The sequence below is a fragment of the Taeniopygia guttata genome, chromosome 30 (genome assembly GCF_048771995.1).
Source record: "Taeniopygia guttata chromosome 30, bTaeGut7.mat, whole genome shotgun sequence".
In the NCBI taxonomy this organism is placed as follows: Eukaryota; Metazoa; Chordata; class Aves; order Passeriformes; family Estrildidae; genus Taeniopygia; species Taeniopygia guttata.
Window position 1 is genome coordinate 7,107,112 of NC_133055.1, and position 18,477 is coordinate 7,125,588.

An 18,477-nucleotide genomic window follows, 5' to 3' on the forward strand; every position below is an offset into this window, starting at 1 on the left:
GTCCCCGCTGGGGCTCCTGGGGCTCTCCTCTCTCTGCGCTCCCGCCCAGGGAAGCCGCGGCTCTCCCGGGGCTCCCCAAATCCGGGGTCCCCCCGCCGCTCCCGCCGCTCCCGCGCGGTCCCCACGCGGCCCCGGCAGAGCTCGGAGGGCCCGGCCGGGAAGCCCAACCCGCACCGCGGGGGGACCCGCATCCCCCCGGCCCCGCCGGGGCTCTGCCGCCACCCGCACCGGGACCCCCCAGAAACACCTCCCGGGGACCCCCGATGTCCCCCCGAGGGCAGCTGCGGCTCGGCCTTGGAGCCCCGCCAGCTCCAAACATCCCCCCAAAAACCCCAAACCCAGGGAGCCCCGGGATATTTGGGGCCAGCTCCCCCTGCCCGGGTACCTGCGGGATGGGGGCGACGCTCCCGGGGTGCTGCGAGTTCAGGCGGAGCCGGAGCCCCGCGGTTCATCCTCCCCGCTCCTCCTGCTGCTCCCGCTGCCGCTCCGCCTCTTCCTCCCTCCTCCTCCTCCTCCCCGCAGCCGCGGGAGGGGCGGGGATGGAGCCGGGACAGGTCGGAACGCAGAGAAGGGTGCGGGGATGCCAGGAGTGACTGGGCTGTACTGGGATCATACTGGGAGCAGCTCCTGGGTGGCTGATCCTACTGGGATCCTACTGGGATCCTACTGGGATCATACTGGGATCATACTGGGAGTGAGGAGGAGCAGCGCGGTGGCTCCAGCGCTGGGGCTGGGGGCGCTCCTGGCGGGCGAGGGGGGAGTGGGACCCCGGCACCGGGACCCTGAATCGCCATTGCCGGCACCGGGACCCCCCCTGCTCCCCTTATCCTGCACAGGGACCCCCCTGAATCCCCCATTTCCAGACATCAGGGCCCTCTGCTCCCCTTTTCCCTGCTCCCAGCCTCTAGATTTCCCGTGTGCCTGATCCTGGAACGCCTTGGAACACCGTGGACCCCCATTCCTGCCTTTCCCAGCCCCCAGCCCCACCTTTGTGCAAAGCCAGAGACCCTCTGAACTCCCCCTTCCCAAACACCCCGGGTGTTCCCACCCTGGTACCCCTTTTTGGGAAACCCTGGACTCCCCTTTCCTGGGCTCAAGGACCCCTGGAACTCCCTTCTACCTCTCCATCCCTGCCCCCCCCCGTTTCCGTGACCCTGAGACCCCCCTGCCCCCCCATTCCTGAGAACCAAGACACCCTTTTACCCCTTTGCCCGGCAGTGAGACCCACCTGCACCCCCTTATCCGGCACCAACTCAACATGTTCCCATCCCACACCTCTCCCACCCCCCAGTCCCACCCTTTTCCCTACCTGGGACCCCTGGGCCCCCATTCCTGCCTTTCCCAGCTCCCAGCTCCTCCTTTCCTCACACTCAGGAGCCCTGGCACCCCCTTTCCTGGGCACAGGATTCCCTGGACACCCCATCCCAGCTCTCCCAGTCCCTGCACCCCCTTTCCTTGGCTCTCAGCCCCTGAACCTCCTTCCCAGCTCTGCCATCTCTTCATGTCCCCCTTTTCCTTGGCCTGTGGCCCCCCCTGGATCCCCAAACTCTCACTCTCAGCCCCCTCAGCTCCCCCAAATCTCTGTGTCCCCCCAGTTTTCCACTCCCTGCAGTTCCTGGAAGTGGTGCTGTCACAGCCTGGCCCGGGGGTCCCCCAGTCCTTGATTGTGGGGGACGTGGACGGGACCCTCTGCGAGCGCTGCGGCAGCGAGCGGGGCCGGATGGAGGCACAGACACCGGGGATGGGGACGGGAGCTGAGCTGGGATATTGGGATAGCCAGAGCTGGGATATTGGGACAGCCAGAGCTGGGATATTGGGATAGCCAGAGCTGGGATATTGGGATATCCAGAGCTGGGATATTGGGATAGCCAGAGCTGGGATATTGGGATAGCCAGAGCTGGGATTTTGGGACAGCCAGAGCTGGGACATTGGGATAACCAGAGCTGGGATATTGGGATAGCCAGAGCCGGGATATTGGGACAGCCAGAGCCGGGATATTGGGACAGCCAGAGCTGGGATATTGGGATAGCCAGAGCTGGGATATTGGGACAGCCAGACCCAGCTCAAGGACAGGAACCGGCCCGTGGCCGACAGTGACCTGGAGACGGGGCCGGTACAACCAGAGCAGGGGCAGTGGGGGGAGCCGGGGCTGGGCTGGGATCTGTGGGAATGGAGGACTCTGAGGGGCTGGGATGGGATCTCTGGGGATGGGAGGGATCTGTGGGGCTGGGATGGGAATCCAGGGAGCTCCAAGGGGCTCCCTGGGGCTGGGACATGTCTCCATGGGTCCGTTCTCTCCTCGTTCCCAGGTCTCCACACAGTGCAGGGGGTTTCCAGCTGTGACCTCCTGTCCAATAGAGTGTCCATGGATCCCACCAGTACGGCTACGAGGGCTGGGATTTCATCTCCTTCCAGCTGGGATCCGGGAGCTTTGCAGTGTCCAGTGGTGCCACCTGGATCACCCAGAGGTGCTGGGATCCAGAGGGGTCATGGTGGAGCAGATGAAGCATTACCTGGGATACACCTGTGTGGAAAGGCCCCCAAAATACATCAGATATGGTCGGGAGGCTCTGGAGCACAAAGGTGGGTGTAGGAGGGGAAGGGCAATTCCTATGGGAATGGGGGATTCAGGAATGGGGGACTTGGGAATGCAGGAATTGCCATGGAATTTCCATGGCCAGATCTCACTCTCATCCCAGTCAGGTGAGAATTCCATGGATGGACCTCCCCCCTAACCCACTGCCATGGGAATTCCATGTGGAAATGATTGGAATTGATGACAACTGAACGAGAGCAGTGCAATGAGAAGTAATCCCTGCTGGGATTCCATGGGACATCGATCCCAATCCTTTGCCCAGGCCGGCTCTGCTGTGCCCGTAGCTGCACCAGGGGAGTGCCCTGTCCCTGCCCTGAGCCCAGCACGATCCTTTCCTTGGGTGTTCCGTGCCCTGCCCGGGGCAGGAGGGCACTGCCGGAGCGGCTTTGGTGGCCCCGGGCACCCGGCTGGGCTGCAGCCACTGCAGGGGCTCCTGGGGAATGTTCCAGAGCAGAGCTGAAAGCAAGCAACAGTTTCTGGAGGGGATTCTGCCCCTGGGCCTGTGCTGGGAGCCCAAGGGCAACAGCCCAAAGTGCTGGGGCTCAGTGTCCCTTGGCCAGGCCGTGTTCCCTGGCTGTGCCCTGTCCCTCTGATATGCCCTGTCCCTGTCCCCTGTCCCTGTCCCCTGTCCCTTGGCTGTGCCCTGTCCCTGTCCCTAAGCTGTGCCCTGTCCCTGTCCCCTGTCCCTCAGCTGTGCCCTGTCCCTCAGCTCTGTGGGGCCAGGGGTGGCAGCAGGACCTGGGGCAGCCCTGGGGGAGAACAACCCTGAGCCCCAGCTGGGCCAGTTCCCCCAGCTCCCCCCAGGCCACTCCCAGCATGGGCCCTGTGGCTCCCAGTCACCCCCAGTATGGTCCCAGTCACTTCCAGTTACACTCAGTGTGATCCCAGTATCATCCTGGTCACTCCCAGTGTGATCCCAGTATGATCCCAGCATGTTCCCAGGTGTTCCCATTCACCCCTATAATAGTTCCAGGCACTCCCAGTACGGTTACAGTCCTTCCCAGTATGATCCCAGTATGAACCCAGTCACTCTCATTATGGTACCATTTGCCCCCAGTAAGGTCCCAGTCACTCCAAGTCACCCAGTATGATTCCAGTCACTCCCAGTATGATTCCAGTCACTCCCAGATAGTCCCAGTATTATTGCAGTAACTTCCTTTATGGTTCCTCTGTGATCCCAGTCACTCCTGGTTAATGCAGCCTGGGGTCCCAGGGGTCCATCTGACCCCCGGGCTGCCGCTGCCGTGGGTGTCCGGATAGCGCTGCGCTGTCAGGCTCAGCCTGTCTGGGTCCCTCGGCTCAGCTCCCAGCCACAGGCAACTTAGCGAGCACCTCTGGAGTGATTTCAGCTCTGTGAGTTCAGCTCAGTGATTTCGCTCTGTGCTCACAAGTGCCTCTGGCAGACACACAGGGACAGAGAGAGGAAAAGGCTGTATGCGGTTCCACAGCGATGTCCTTTATTGCCAGCTCCTCTGAAGGGATGCAGTGACAGTTCTTCTGCCAAACTGGATAGAAATGGGTCTTTATATGGGGTACTGGGGTGTGTTGGAAGTTGTCCAGTTGCCAGGTTTGAGGAGAATATGACCTATAGCCTTACAGAGAGATAAGAAGGGTCCGAATGCAGAAGAGGGGCTTCTTTGGTCCAGTCACCGTGACTTAGGCATTTCTTATCTTAGGTGAGTGACCGGCAGGGAGGCCTTGCAGGGCCTCTGACTGCTACAGTGACACTGCAGAACCTCATGGAACCGTGGATCAGTGTCCTCTGTGTCAGAATCGGACTCACTGTGCTCAGATGAGGAGTGAGAGCAAGCAGGAGGTGCACTCCGCTTTGTTGGGCGTGTTGGAGCGAGGGTTGGCAGGGGTGTGGGGGGCTGGACAGAGTGTGAGGGGGCAGCTGGCTGGGCTTGGCTAGAGGGAGGCAGCAGCGGAGCGGCAATGGCAGCGCCACTGTGGCACAGCCTGCGCAGGGCTGAGGTGCGTGGGGAAGTGGGGTGCCCCCGTGGGGGTCTCGGAGGTGCCGCTCGGGGGGCGCTGAGGGTGGGTGGGTGGGTACAGCGCTTGGGGATGAGGGCAAGGGAGGAGCGGGGCAGAGGAGGCGGTGGGGCTGGGGGAGCTGCTGCCATCCCGGCGGGGCTGCGGCGGGCAGGCAGGCAGGGATGGGAGCGGGCTGGGGAGAGCCGCAGCGGGGCTGGGAGGCACGGCTGCAGGGCTGGGGGAGTCACGGGGGCTGCGCGGAGGTTTTGGGGTGAGGCAGGGCGTTCCCGATGGAAACCGACACAGTTACAGCCCAACACTGAGCGGGGCACGGGGCGCGCAGCGCGCCGCGTGTTGCGGGACCGCGGAGCGGAATCCGCGCTCGCCGCGTCCGAGGGGGAGCGAGGGATGGGTGGGCTCCACGGACCCCGCGGGTGGGTGGGGTGGTACAATGTCTGTGTTCCCCGTCCCAGGCACTGAGAGAGGAATGTTATCTGGCAAATTAGCATTTGAAGGGACAGTGTCTGTTGAGAAAGATAAGGGTGGAATTTCCTCAGCAGAAGGAAGCTGCAGAGAATTTGTCTTTCCGACTGCTTTAGTAATTGAGTGAAATAGAGGTAGAAACTTAGTTACAGAAAAGTTTTCATTAATCTGAAAAGTGTATATTCTTGTCCCTACTGTGTCCCAAAAAGAATCCAAACCAATAGTGTGTGTGTTAGTATCTGGAAACTGGAAAACAATCTATTCTATAATTTTTTTCTAGTTAGTTTTTGAAAGATTGCCTTTAGAGAAAGAAAAGCTGTTAGCAGATAGGATTTGTAGGATTTGTAAATATAAGTCTCTCTCTTTCTGGTATCATTTTAATTTACTTCATTTTGCTCCCATTTCAGTATCGCTCCCTTTCCCCGCCCCAAGCAGTAAAAAGAAAAAAAAAAAAAAAGAAAGAAAAACTAAAAAGGGACCCAAAATAAAAGCACGCAAAAAGGCTGTTTTAAACTTACACGTCTTCAGCCGAATGTGGGTAAAGGAACTGCTGGGTGAGTGGTCTGCCGTCCAACTCCGGAAGATTTCATCCCAGATGGCGATATGCAGATTCATCAGATGCCTCTTCAGATAATTTGTTCTGTAACAGAGAAGTTACCTTCAAGGGGCCATCGCTGCCCGAGGCAGTGACAATTCATGAGGAATGCTGCTCTCAGGGGTGCCAGGATGCCAGTACTCCGTTAGTGTAATGCAACCTGGGGTCCCAGGGGTCCGTCCAACCCCGGCTGCCGCTGGTGTCCCGGATAGCGCTGGGCTGATGGGCTCAGCCTGTCCAGGTCCCTCAGGCAGCCTCCCAGGCGCGGGGAAACTTAGCGAGCAGCTCTGGAGTGATTTCAGCTCTTTGGTGAATTCAGCTCTTAGTGATTTCAGCTCTTTGCTCGCTAACTGCCTCGGCAGACACAGGGATGAGAGAGAGAGAAGGCTGTATGCGGTTCCACAGCCGTGTCTTTATTGGCAGCTCCTGTCAAAGGGACAGTGACAGCTCTTCTGCCAAACTGGGCAGAAATGGGTACAGGAGTGTTGGAAATTGTCCACTTGCCAGGGTCAGGGCGAATGTGAGCCATGGTCTTACAGAGAGATAACAAGGGTCCAAATGTGGAAGAGGGGCTTCTTTGGTCCAGTCATCATGACTCAGGATTTCTTATCTTAGGTAACTGATCCCCAGTGAGGCCTTACAGGGCCTCTGACTGCTACAGATACAGAAAAACCAGATTGGTTAATTGAAATCCAAACACCATCACCATTGACCAATTAAGAAATTGCCCTTTGGTAAACAAATCTCCATAACACATTCCACATGTGCACAACAACAGGTGCAGCAAGTGAAGATAAGAATTGTTTCTCGTTCTTTTCTCTGAGCTTTCTCACAGCTTCTCACAGCTTCCCAGGAAAATCCTGGGAGAGCTCTCTCTCTGCTCAGAGGATATGTGATTACCACAGGTCAGTTGTGACAATGCAGGTCCAAGGACACCACGGTGACACTACAGAACCTCATGGAACCTCATGGAACCAAGGGGCCATTGTGACACTGTGCTGCCTCATGGAATCAAGGAGACCATTGTGAACTCAGAGACCCCAAGGAACCAAGGGTCCATGGTGACCTTGTGCAGCCGCAGTGTCACAGAGGAGCCGCTGTGACACAGCGAGGGCACACGGAGCCCAGGGGCCATTGTGACACATCAGGGCTTTGTGGAACCACTAAGCCATTGTGACATTGCAAGGGCTCATGGAAGCACGGGGCCATTGTGACACTGCAGAAGCAAGGGGAACATTGTGACACTCCAGGGCCTGATGGAACCAAGGAGACCATTGTGACACTGTGGGGTCCTATGGAACCAAGGGAACATGGAACAGGTCTGGCTGGCTGGGCCTCCTGGGGACCACCTGACAGGTCCAGCTGACCTTGGCATGTCAAGGGCTGCTGCTCATCTGCCCCTGGAGCACTGGGGCTCAGTGCTCTCCTTCCTGTGGAAAGAACTGTCCTTCTCCTCCAGGAGCCCATGGCCAAAATTTGGATTCCTCCTCTTATTTTGCTTTTATGCAAAGATTGTTCCCAGATGAAATCTGCCAGGACAGAGAGATCTGGCTGGCTTGGTCACCCAGGGGCCACCTCTCGTCTGCCTGTGAAACACCGGGACCCTGTGCTTTTCTTTCTTATGGGATAAAAGCTCCTTTCACACCCACGCACCCAAGGCCAAAGTTGGGAATCCGCCTCCAGGATTCCCTATATCCAAGGATTTCTCCCAGGTGAAAGCTGCCAGGACTGACAAGTCTGGCTGGCCTAGGTTTTCAAGAGTTAATTCTTATCTGCATTTGAAACACTGGGGCTCTGTGCTTTCCTTGCTGATGAAAAGAACTCTTCTTCCTGCCCATGGCCAAAACTGAGATTCCACCTTCAAAATTCTGAATATCCAAGGATTTCCCCCAGATGAAAGGTGCCAGGAAAAAACAGGTCTGACTCTCTTGGCCTATAGTGACCACCTCTCATCTTCTTCCAAAACACCTGGGCTTCACCTGGGCTTTTCTTTCCTATGGGAAAAACCATCCATCTTGACCAGGTGACCATGGCCAAAGTTGGGAATCCTCCTCCAGAATTCCCTAGATCCAAAGATTTCTCAGTGATGAAAGCTACCAAGACAAACGGGTCTGACTGGCTCAACCTCTCAGGAGCCACCTCTCTCCTCCTCTGCCTTTGAAACACTGCGGCTCTGGGCTTTCCTTCCTATGGAAAAGATCCATCCTTCTTACCAATGCAGGAATGGCCAAAATTTTGGTTCCACCTCCAAAGTTCCTTTATCCAAGGGTTGCTTTCAGACAAAAGCTACCAGGACAGAGAGGTCTGGCTGCCCTTGGCCTCTGATGGCCGCCTTTCATCTGCCCCTGAAACACCGGTGTTCCATGCTTTTCTTCCTGTGTAAAAGAACTGTCCTTCACCTCCAGGCAACCATGTCCGAAACTGGTATTCCACCTCTAAAATTCCCTAAGTCCAAGGACAAAATCTGCCAGCACCATCTGATCTGGCTGGCCTTGGCCTCTGGGGGCTGAAGCTCATCTGCCCCTGGAACATTGGGGCTCGCTTGTTCCCTTCCTATGGAGACCATGGTGACACTGTGAGGACCTGGTGGTACTTTCCCTAAAAAAATTGCAATTTGTGAAGGTATCTCTCAGAACAATACCTGGCAGCTTTGGCTGGCCTTGTCCTCTAGTGGTAACCTTTCATCTGCCCCTAAAACAGTGGCACTCTATTCCTTCATTCCTGAGGAAAATAGCTGGTCTTCATGTCCAGGAACCACAGCAAAAATAAGAATTGGCCACCAAGCCTGCCTGGGGTCATGGAACCATCTGCAGCCCCCAGCAGATATTGACTCTTCCAGTGCTGCCATCCTCCCTCCACTGAGAGAAAAGGACACAGGGCAGGCACACAGAGGAGCAACATGAAGACACCGAGGTCAGTGAAGAGGAAGTTGAGTCCCAGATGGGAGGGATGAGGAGATGCCTTGATCTTGGGGCTGAAATCCTCTGGTAAAGCTATGGAGAAGGATTTCATTGATACATCAGACTCTCTTTTTCCCTATAAGGCACTGAAAAATATGGGGAGATGACTTGTTCAGCAAAGGCCTCCATGCTAAAGTAAGGAAATATTGAAGTAGCTTGATGCCATGAGGTGTTTGAACACACAAAGAGAGCAGAGTGATGAGACCCTGTGCCCTCAGGGAGAGAAGAAGAAGATCTCTATTCCCAGAGATTAAGATGATTTCAGAAAGAGATGAAAGAGAACCTTTGCTCTTAAACAGCACATCTTTAAACTAATACCACTTAAATTGACATGTCCCCTAAACACAGCTGTGGGAAAATCTGTGAAAAAATGGGAGGGATTTCACAATTGCAGATTTTTCCTAGTGGCTGCTATTCATGGAAAAGAAAAGCCATGAGATAATTGTTTTCTTGTGGAGAAGTCTCCATAACATTAACAAGAGGAGGTTCTTTCCCTAAGTGAACTGAAGAAAGACTATTCTAGAGTTAGAAAACTGACAGAAAATTTTAGATTTTGTCTCTTTACATTGTCAGATTGTATGGAGAAAGGAAGTGTTCTGAAAGTTTTGTTCTGATCCTTATTACCCTGTCATTTAGTTACTCTTAAGAAACTTTTCTTGATACCATTTAAAAGTTTTGAGCCCACTTTGCCTTTCTTCTAATCCTATCTCAAGAGCAGGAAATGAGTAAGTATATTCTAGTGTGTGCACTGGTAATTAGACAGCACTGAACCCACCACACTAATTGATATATTGCCCAAGAAATCTCAAAATGGTGAACCAAAACCACTACAGAAACTTCCTGATGAACTGCCTCAGACCAGAGGGAAAACAAGGCAGAGCCATGGTTTGTTAGGAGTTGCCTGAACCTAATGAGCCCCGTGGTGCATTTGGAGCTGAGCCCTGGAACCTCAGGGCCTGAGAGGAGATTGCACAAACCTTTCCAGGAGTCAATGGCAGAAGAAAACCCCAAACTGTCTCAAAGCATTAAAGGGACCTGCTGAGGTCCATCCCCAACACAGGCTCCTCATGGACTCCATGGAGGAGAGAATTGGAGACTCAAAATGGCACAAAAACCTCTCAGTGTGGAAAGGAAAATCCAAAGTACCTGAAAAAAGTTTAGTATCTCAGAGTATTAATGAGCCCCAGTGAGTGTCAGTACAAAGCTCTCAAGGGACTCGTTAAAGCAGATAATTGGGGCCATGATTGCACAAACCTCTCACAGAGTCTGTATCAAAAGGGAAACACCAAGTACCTTAAAAGAAATGAAGTTCTGGGAGCATGAAGGAACCCCCAGGGCCATTCCTGGCCAAGGCTCCCCAGGGACTCCTTCCAGCAGATCCTTGAGGCCACTGGGATGTGGGCTAGGGGGGGATGCTGAGGGCAGGACCAGGGGGTGACAGTGCCCAGCCTGGCTGGGGCTGTGCCAGGAGACCCCAGGGCCTCAGGACAAGGTGTCTCCTCCCAGCCCTTGGTGGCACAGACCCTGCTGTGCCCCAGGGCACCAAGACTTGGCTTCTCTTTGTCCCCACCTGTCATCAGTGCCTCCAGTTCTCTGCTCTGCCTGGGGCCTGGGGACACTTTCTCAGTCGTGTCCCTCAGTGGGACCCATTAAAAGTCCAAGAAACTTTGGAGTTGGATTCTGACTTGGAGTTCTGGAGAGGTTTCTGCAGCTCCCTCTCAGGGCCTGATGTTCAGGGCCTGAGCACAAAGCCCCAGAGGGTCATTAAAGTCCTTGTGCTGTGTCTGTGCTGCTGAGCTGGGCCGGGCTCCTGGCACAGAGGGTGATCCTGGTAACCAAGCAGAGCTTCAAAAGCACATTTCTCTTGCTGAGCAGCTCTTCTCCCAGCCCAGCAGGGCTGGGGCACTGCCTGCAGCCAGCCCGGGCACAGCACAGAGGCACAGAGAGCTTCAATCAGTCAGGGCTGGGAAGGGCTGAGAAGTGCCTGGGGCAGAATCACTGCCAGCCCTTGGCACAGGAACCTCTGGCTGCAGGACAATGCAGCTGCAGCTCCTGGAGTGATCTCCTAAAGCTGGAACATCCCAATGCCCACAGACCCTGTGAGTGCATTCTCTGCTCATCTCCTGTGCAGAGCAGCCAGGGGTGCCCAGGGCTGTCCTGCAGAGCAGGGTCCTGCAGCCCAGGGCGCTGTGCTGGGCCAGGGACTCTGCTGCCTGCCAGGGACAGCTCTCAGCCGGCCCTGGAGCTGCTCCCAGCGCTGGCCAGGAGCTGTGGGGGGAAGGAGCCACCCTGAGCAGGGCAGGTGCTGCTGCTGAGAGGGGCTGGGTGGGGCAGGGCTGCTCCCAGCTCCAGACCAGCCTGGGCACAGCTCTGGAGGGCACTTCCCAAAGAAGGTAAGCCTGGGATTGCTGTAAAGATCAGTAGATTTCCTGAGAGTGCTTTCAATTTCCTGCTTGGAGGAGGATGGAAAAATTGGGGTGATGACAAAAAGATTTTTGCTATTAATACATCTTTCATGTATCGGTATCTCTGTAAATTACTATGATATAGTTATAAAACTATAATCCTTATTTAACTCTATTAAACTTTTAATTAATTTTATTAAATTACTATTTGGTACTTATATAATTGTAATCTTTTACTGACTCTAGTATGTTTCCTACCTATCTCTTAGATTTCAGAACAATAAGGTGACTGTCTAAATACATTCCTGAAAAACTGCATTGTCTTATTACCGGGAAGAAGACCTACAAGAAAAACACACACTATGTGAGCAGTCATAACTAAAGGTGGGCAAAGAAGCCCTTGGACCTACTCCAATGGTTTGAGCCAGGGGTGTGTAACTGGGGCAACTGAAACTCCTATTGGGTGTCCCTGTTAAATATACTAATTAATTAACCTTAATAAATTGTTGAAATCATGGGCTGGGTGTGCCCCATCCCCTCTGGGACACGTGGAAGCTTCCAATAAATGTCAGGTTTTTACTTTACTGTTCTAACACTGTTGCAAGGGTATTTTTTCTCTTTTGGTTATAGACAACAGGGGGATGAGAGAAGCAGAGCAGGAATTGTAATCCCAGAATCACAGAACATTCTGAGTTGAAAGGGACACACAGGATCATCAAAGGAATATTTGAACATTTACAGAGACTCCAGAACTGTGACTTTGGGTGGTCAGTGTCTCTGCTGGGAGCCTCCCAAAGGGCCTTCAGCCACTCCTCAGCCCTGGACAGCAGCAGCATCACCTCTGCAGGGCCCAGCAGGGCTCTCCTGAGCTGCCCTTGCCCAGCTGCACACAGAGCCTGCCCCAGCCAGGGCCCTGCACACAGGCAGGTTTCTGTAGGGCCGGGCCGAGGGCACACAGGGTGGGATGGGCTCTGTGAGTGCTGGCAGGGACAAGGCACCTCTCAGGAGGGGATGTCCAGGCCCAGGGAGATGCTCAGGGAAGGAGAGGGGGCTGAACAGGGCAGTGCTGGGGGAACAAACCCATCCAGTCCCTCACCTGCCCTCAGCCACAGGGAATCCTTTGCCTCTCACATCTCTCAGTGGCAAACTCTGAGTGCAGCAGGAATGCTGGGGATTTCTGACCTCAGAGAGCCAGGAATGGTGTGTGGGTAGGAAAGCAGTCCCTTAAAAGAGCTCCTGCCAGCCTCTCTTGAATTGTCCCTGTCCTTTCTCCATGAACAGGTGCCCACGTGCCGCCACAGCAAATGTCCAACAGCAGCTCCATCAGCCACTTCCTCCTGCTGGCACTGGCAGACACGCGGCAGCTGCAGCTCCTGCACTTCTGCCTCTTCCTGGGCATCTCCCTGGCTGCCCTCCTGGGCAACGGCCTCATCATCAGCGCCGTAGCCTGCGGCCACCACCTGCACACGCCCATGTTCTTCTTCCTGCTCAACCTGGCCCTCAGCGACCTGGGCTCCATCTGCACCACTGTCCCCAAAGCCATGCACAATTCCCTCTGGGACACCAGGAACATCTCCTACACAGGATGTGCTGCACAGCTCTTTTTCTTTCTCTTCTTCATCTCAGCAGAGTTTTGCCTCCTGACTATCATGTGCTACGACCGCTACGTGTCCATCTGCAAACCCCTGCACTACGGGACCCTCCTGGGCAGCAGAGCTTGTGCCCACATGGCAGCAGCTGCCTGGGCCAGTGGATTTCTCTATTCTCTGCTGCAAACAGCCAATACATTTTCCCTGCCCCTGTGCCATGGCAATGCCCTGGGCCAGTTCTTCTGTGAAATCCCCCAGATCCTCAAGCTCTCCTGCTCCAAATCCTATCTCAGGGAACTCGGGCTCATTGCTGTTAGTGCCTGTTTGGTATTCGGATGTTTTGTGTTCATAGTTTTCTCCTATGTGCAGATCTTCAGGGCTGTGCTGAGGATCCCCTCTGAGCAGGGACAGCACAAAGCCTTTTCCACCTGCCTCCCTCACCTGGCTGTGGTCTCACTGTTCGTCAGCACTGGTGTACTTACCTACCTGAAGTCCCCCTTGATGTCTTCCCCATCCCTGGATCTGGCCCTGTCAGTTCTGTACTCGGTGGTGCCTCCAGCCCTGAACCCCCTCATCTACAGCCTGAGGAACCAGGAGCTCAAGGCTGCAGTGTGGAGACTCATGACTGGATGCTTTCAGGGACATTGAACTGCTGGCCAATTTCTGCAAATCACTTGTAATAAAAGTTGTCTTTTGTACTTCTTGCTGGTTTAATTATGGGGATTTTTTTCCTTTGTTGTTCTTTTTTCATGTTTTCCACAATAAATGTCATTTTTGGTGCCATTTCTCATTTTGTTTGTGTCCACCTTCCCTATTGCAACAGACCGTGTCAATGAGGGGCTGCACTCTCAGTGGCTTTAAAGGAACTAAAGGATCTCCCAGCATAGTTTTCTGCAGAGATGCCCTTTTGCTGCCTTCTCTGGAGCTCAAGCAGCAATGTCTGTGTGCAGAGCTGGGGGCAGATCAGTGCTGGCACAGCAGCTCTGCTCCTGCTGGTCACACCATTCCTGATCCTAGCCAGGAGCCATTGGCCTTCTTGGCCACCTGGGCACACGGCTGGCTCATGTCCAGCCTGCTGTCCATCAGTCCCTGCAGGTCCCTTTCTGCCTGGCTGCTGTCCAGCCCCTCTGTCCCCAGCCTGTAGCACTGCAGGGGTTTTTGTGGCCAAAGTGCAGGACCCGGCACTTGGACTTGTTAAACCTCACCTTGTTGGGTTTGGGACCTGGATCCAGCCTGTCCAGGGTCCTGTGCAGAGCCCTCCTACTCTCCAGCAGATCAACACTCAAATCCAGCTTGGTGTCATCTGCAAAAATGTCCTTGTTCCAAGGGGCCCCTCAGCATCACAATGTCCCTTTGGTTGCACCAGGCCCTGCACTGTCACACTGGTCTCCTTGGTTCCATGGGGCCCCTCAGTGTCACAATGTTCTTGTTAGTGCTGCAGTTTCACAGTGGCCCCTTGGTTCCATGGGGCCCCAGGGTGTCACAAAGGCCCCATGGTCACATGAGGTCCCACACTGTCACAATGCTCTCTGTGGTTCCACAAGTCCCCTCAGTGTCACAATGGACTCCTTGTTTCCACGAGCCCACACAGTGTCACAAGGGCCTTCCAGATTCCTGGAGGCCCCAGAGTGTCACAGTGGCCCCTTGGTTACACAAGGTCCTGCAGTGTCACAATGTCCCCTTTGTTCCATGAGGCCCCGCAGTGTCAGAAGGGCCCCTTGGTTCCCTTGGGCCCTGGACTCTCCCAATGCTCTCCTTGGTTTCGCAGTGTCACAGTGGTGAAACCCCTCGGTTACACGAGGCCCCGCAGTGTCACAATGCCCTCTGTGGTTCCACCAGGACCCAGTGTCACGGGGACTCCCTGGTTCCATTGGGCCCCAGAGCACCACAATGGAGCCCTGGTTCTATGGGGCTGCACAGTGTCACCATGGTCCTCTTAGTTCCACCAGGCCCTGCAGTGTCACAATGGCCCCAGAGTATCCCAATCATCACAGAATGACAGAATCAAATAGGCTGGAAAAGACTTTTGGGATCACCAAGTCCAACCAATGCCCTAATACTGCCTTGTCACCCAGACCATGCCACTAAATGCCACTGGAGAGGGACAGTGACTCTGCCACCTCCCCCCTGGCCTGCCCATTCCAATGCCCACTCACCCTTTCTGTGAAGAACTTCTTCCTCTTGTCCAGCCTAAACCTCCCCTGGTGCAGCTGAAGGCTGTGTCTTCTTGTCCTGCCCTCCAGCAGATCCACACTCACACCCAGCTTGGTGTCACCTGCAAATTTGGTGATGGTGGGCTCGATCCCCTCCCCCAGATCATCGGTGAAGATGTTAAACAGGACTGGGCCCCACACAGATCCCTGGGGACAGCACCAGGGACTGGACACCAGCTGGGTGCAGCACCATCCCCACCCCTCTCTGGGCCCAGCCTCCAGCCAGCTCTTCCATCTCCCAGCCAGGAGGGAACCTGCCCAAGCCGTGGGCTGCAGCTTTTCCAGGGAATGCTGTCAGAGACAGTGTCCAAGGCTTTGCTGAAGTCCAGATGGACACATCCACAGCCTTTCCCACATCCACAGGTGGGTCACCTGGTTACAAAAGGAGATCAGGGTGCTCAGGCAGGACCTGCCCCTCTTAAATCCACGCTGGCTGGCTCTGACCCCTCGGCCATCCTGTGGGTGCCCTGTGGTGGCACTCAAGGTGATCTGTTCCATAACCTTGCCGGGCACCGAGGTCAGGCTGACAGGCCTGGAGTTCCCCAGATCCTCCTTCCAGCCCTTCCTGGGGATGGGCTCACACTGGCACCTCCAGTGCTCTGGGACCTCCCTGGTGAGCCAGGACTGATGGTAAATGATGGGGAGCAGCTTGGGGAGCTCATCCACCAGCTCCCTCATCCCCCTAGGATGGATCCCATCCCATCCCATACACCTGTGAGCGTCTGAGTGGCTCAGCAGGTCACCAGCTGCTTCCTCCTGGATTACAGGGGCCTGTTCTACTCCCTGAGCCCATCTGGCAGCTCAGGAGAACTCTTGTCCTGAGGACAACCTATCCTAATATTGAAAATTGATACAAACAAGGTGTTAAGTAGTTTGACCTTTTCTTTATGTTTAGTTACTATATTTTCCCCTGCATCCAATAAAGAGTAGAGGTTCTCCTTATACCACATTTTGCTATTAATTTATTTATAGAAATATTTTCTATTCTTATTCACACAAGTGGCCAGGTTAATCTCTAATTGAGATTTCACCTCTTTCCTTTTTTTTTTTGCATGACCTAACAACATCCTTAAACACTTGCTAAATTGACTGACCTTCTGTCCAAAGTTAATGCACCCTCTTCTTTCCTGAGTTCCTACAAAAGTTCCATGGGCAGCCAGGACAGTCATTTTCCTCACTAGCTCATCTTTTGCCACACTGGGACAGGCTGTTCCTTCCCCCTTAGATTACTTTCCTGAAATGTGCCCATCCTTCCTGCACCCCTTTGATTTTAAGGGCTGTTTCCCTTAAAAAAATCAATGCCTATTTCAGAACTCCCCAAATCTGCATCCTAAATAGGCCACAGGCTGCCCTTCCTAATTCCAGTGTGGAAGTTTTGTTGCTGCTCCTCCTTCTTTCACAGATCATTGAAAACTTGATAATTTCATGGTCCCTGTGCCCCAGGCAGCCTCTGACCCCCACATCTGATTTTCATATCTATTCAAACTGCATGAGGAGGTGCTTGGATTCAGTGCCAATTGGAGATTGCACATATCAGTGAATTAACAGGGGAAAAAAACCTAAATAGGACCTAGGAAATCTTTTTTCACTGTCTTGCTACATATAATATACTTCAAATACACTTCTGAATTCTACTTAACCACAAAAGATTTGAAAATTTAGATCAAATTGTTTCCAGAGGCTTGGTTTGTTAATGTGTTCTGAATGTTAATATGCCCTGGGCCACTGAATTCCTGAACTGGAGAGCTGAAGGCTGAAGAAGCCTCTGGAGCAGTAAAATTCAGCAGCAGCCTCCAAGTTGCTGAGGATGTCAGCAGCCCCCACTGAGGCCATCCCTGCCCAGAGACCCTGGGGGAATGGGCAGACAAGGAGAGCGTCCCTGGGGCTGGGGCAGCAGAACTCAGAGGCACCAGCGGCTCCAGCTGGGAAATGGAGTGTGGGATGGGGCTGTGAAAGCCCTGCCTGGGCTGTGCCAAGCACGACACACAAGCCCTGACCCCCATCCCCCAGACAACTCTCTAAAGGAGACATTTAAAAGGACTGACAATTGTTTGTGTCCTCTGAGTTGGACTCCCTGGAGAAATACCAACAAGAGATTCTCAGGAACTCAAAACAACACAACAGCTTTTGCTGGGAACTTTAGGAAATCAGAGAAACTTTGGCAAAAGATTTAATTTGATATTCAATCTCCAGAAAACACTTCTCAAAGCATTACCTTGGCCCATTGAACTTCACACACACTACACCTGATCAATTTTAAGTTAATCAAAATTTGCAAGAGGACAGAAATAGAAGAAGTAGACACAGAAGGAAAGGAAAAATAGGACTTAGGGAAGCACACACAGAGCTACTAACTCCTCGATTCCAGTGGGGTTCAGATAGAAATTCCAAGAGGAGGTAGAGCCAAGATGTGTGCTTGCCTTGTGGTCAGCCTTAAATACCCCTTGATCTGCCTGGGCCCTTCCCCAGCTGGAACTTGGGGTCATTTGGTCACTCAGGAGCTGGGCTGGGGCTCCAGAGGTGGCTGTGGAGCATTGCCTGTGCTGTGCCAGGGACTGGCAGACACTGCTGGGCTGGGATAGAGGCTCTGGGGCGATTGGGGTTCCAGGGCAGGACAGGGCTGGGGTTCCAGGGCAGGGCAAGGCTGGACCTGCCCCTTCCTTCCCAACACAAAAAATGTTTCCAGCCAACAATCTCCTCCAGTCTGTCACAACAGGCAATGTTGGAGGTAAAACCCCAATTTTTCCCATGGGCACCTGCAGGAGAAGGACAGTTCTTTTCCATAGGAAGGAAAGCACAGATCCCCAGTGTTTGGAAGGCAGATGAGAGCCTCACTAGGCCAAGGCCAGCAACACTTGTCAGGAATGGCAGATTTTGTCTGGAAGCAACCTTTGGATATAGGGAATTTTGGAGACAGAATCCAAATTTTGCCCATGGGCACCTGGAGAAGCAGTTCTTTCCCAAAAGAAGGAAAGCATGGAGCCTTCCCCAGTGTTTTGAGGACAGATGGGAGTTGACCCTGATGAAACCATTGCCAACCAGATTTGTCCTGCCAATATTCCTACAGGAACAATCGCTGGATACAAGAAAATTTGGAGGTAAAATCCCAATTCTGTCCATGGGTGTCTGGAGGAGGAGGAGAGTTATTTTCCATAGGAAGGAAAGAATGGCGCGCCAGTGTTTCAGTAGAAGGTGAGAAGAGACCCTAAACATGTCAAGGTCAGCTGGACCAGTCAGGCAGTCCACGGGAGGCCAAACCAGCCAGACCTGTTCTGTGTTCCTTTGGTTCCATGGGGCCCCACAGTGTCACAATTGCTCCTTGATTACAAGAAGATATACAGTGTCAGAATGGACCCTTAGATCGATGGGGTCCCACAGTGTCACAATAGCTCCTGGGTTCCATGAGGCCCTTTAGTTTCACAATGGTCCCAAAGGTTCCATGAGGCCCTGCAGTGTCCCAGTGATCTCCATGGTTCCCCAGGCCTCACAATGACAAGTGACTCCTCTGTTCCATGAGCCCTGTAGGGTCACAATGGACCTTTGGAGCCTGCTGGTTTGCAGTGTCACAATGGTCTCCTTTGGCTCCACAGTGTCACAATGGACGACTGATGACACGAGGCCCTGCGATGTCACAATGGACCTTTGGTCCCATGCAGCCCTGC

At 53.9% G+C, this 18,477-nt stretch overlaps 2 protein-coding genes across 2 annotated transcripts in view; one reads left to right on the forward strand and one right to left on the reverse strand.

The window, feature by feature from the left end:
• Positions 1-18,477, reverse strand: part of LOC140680999 (uncharacterized) — a 206,132-nt gene that overhangs the window by 174,245 nt on the left and 13,410 nt on the right. Inside the window, exon 3 of the mRNA XM_072919905.1 lies at positions 16,405-16,411. Within this exon, the coding sequence (XP_072776006.1) occupies positions 16,405-16,411 (7 nt within the window). The remainder of the gene's footprint in view (positions 1-16,404; positions 16,412-18,477) is intronic.
• Positions 11,961-13,250, forward strand: LOC140680923 (olfactory receptor 14A16-like). Its single transcript, XM_072919828.1, has 2 exons — positions 11,961-11,972; positions 12,315-13,250. The coding sequence occupies exon 2, from the start codon at positions 12,318-12,320 to the stop codon at positions 13,248-13,250; it is 933 nt and encodes a 310-aa protein (XP_072775929.1). The 5' UTR covers positions 11,961-11,972; positions 12,315-12,317.

Coding starts and splice junctions, on each gene's coding strand:
- LOC140680923 (XM_072919828.1), top strand. CDS start 12,318: ATGTCCAACAGCAGCTCCATCAGCCACTTCCTCCTGCTGGCACTGGCA.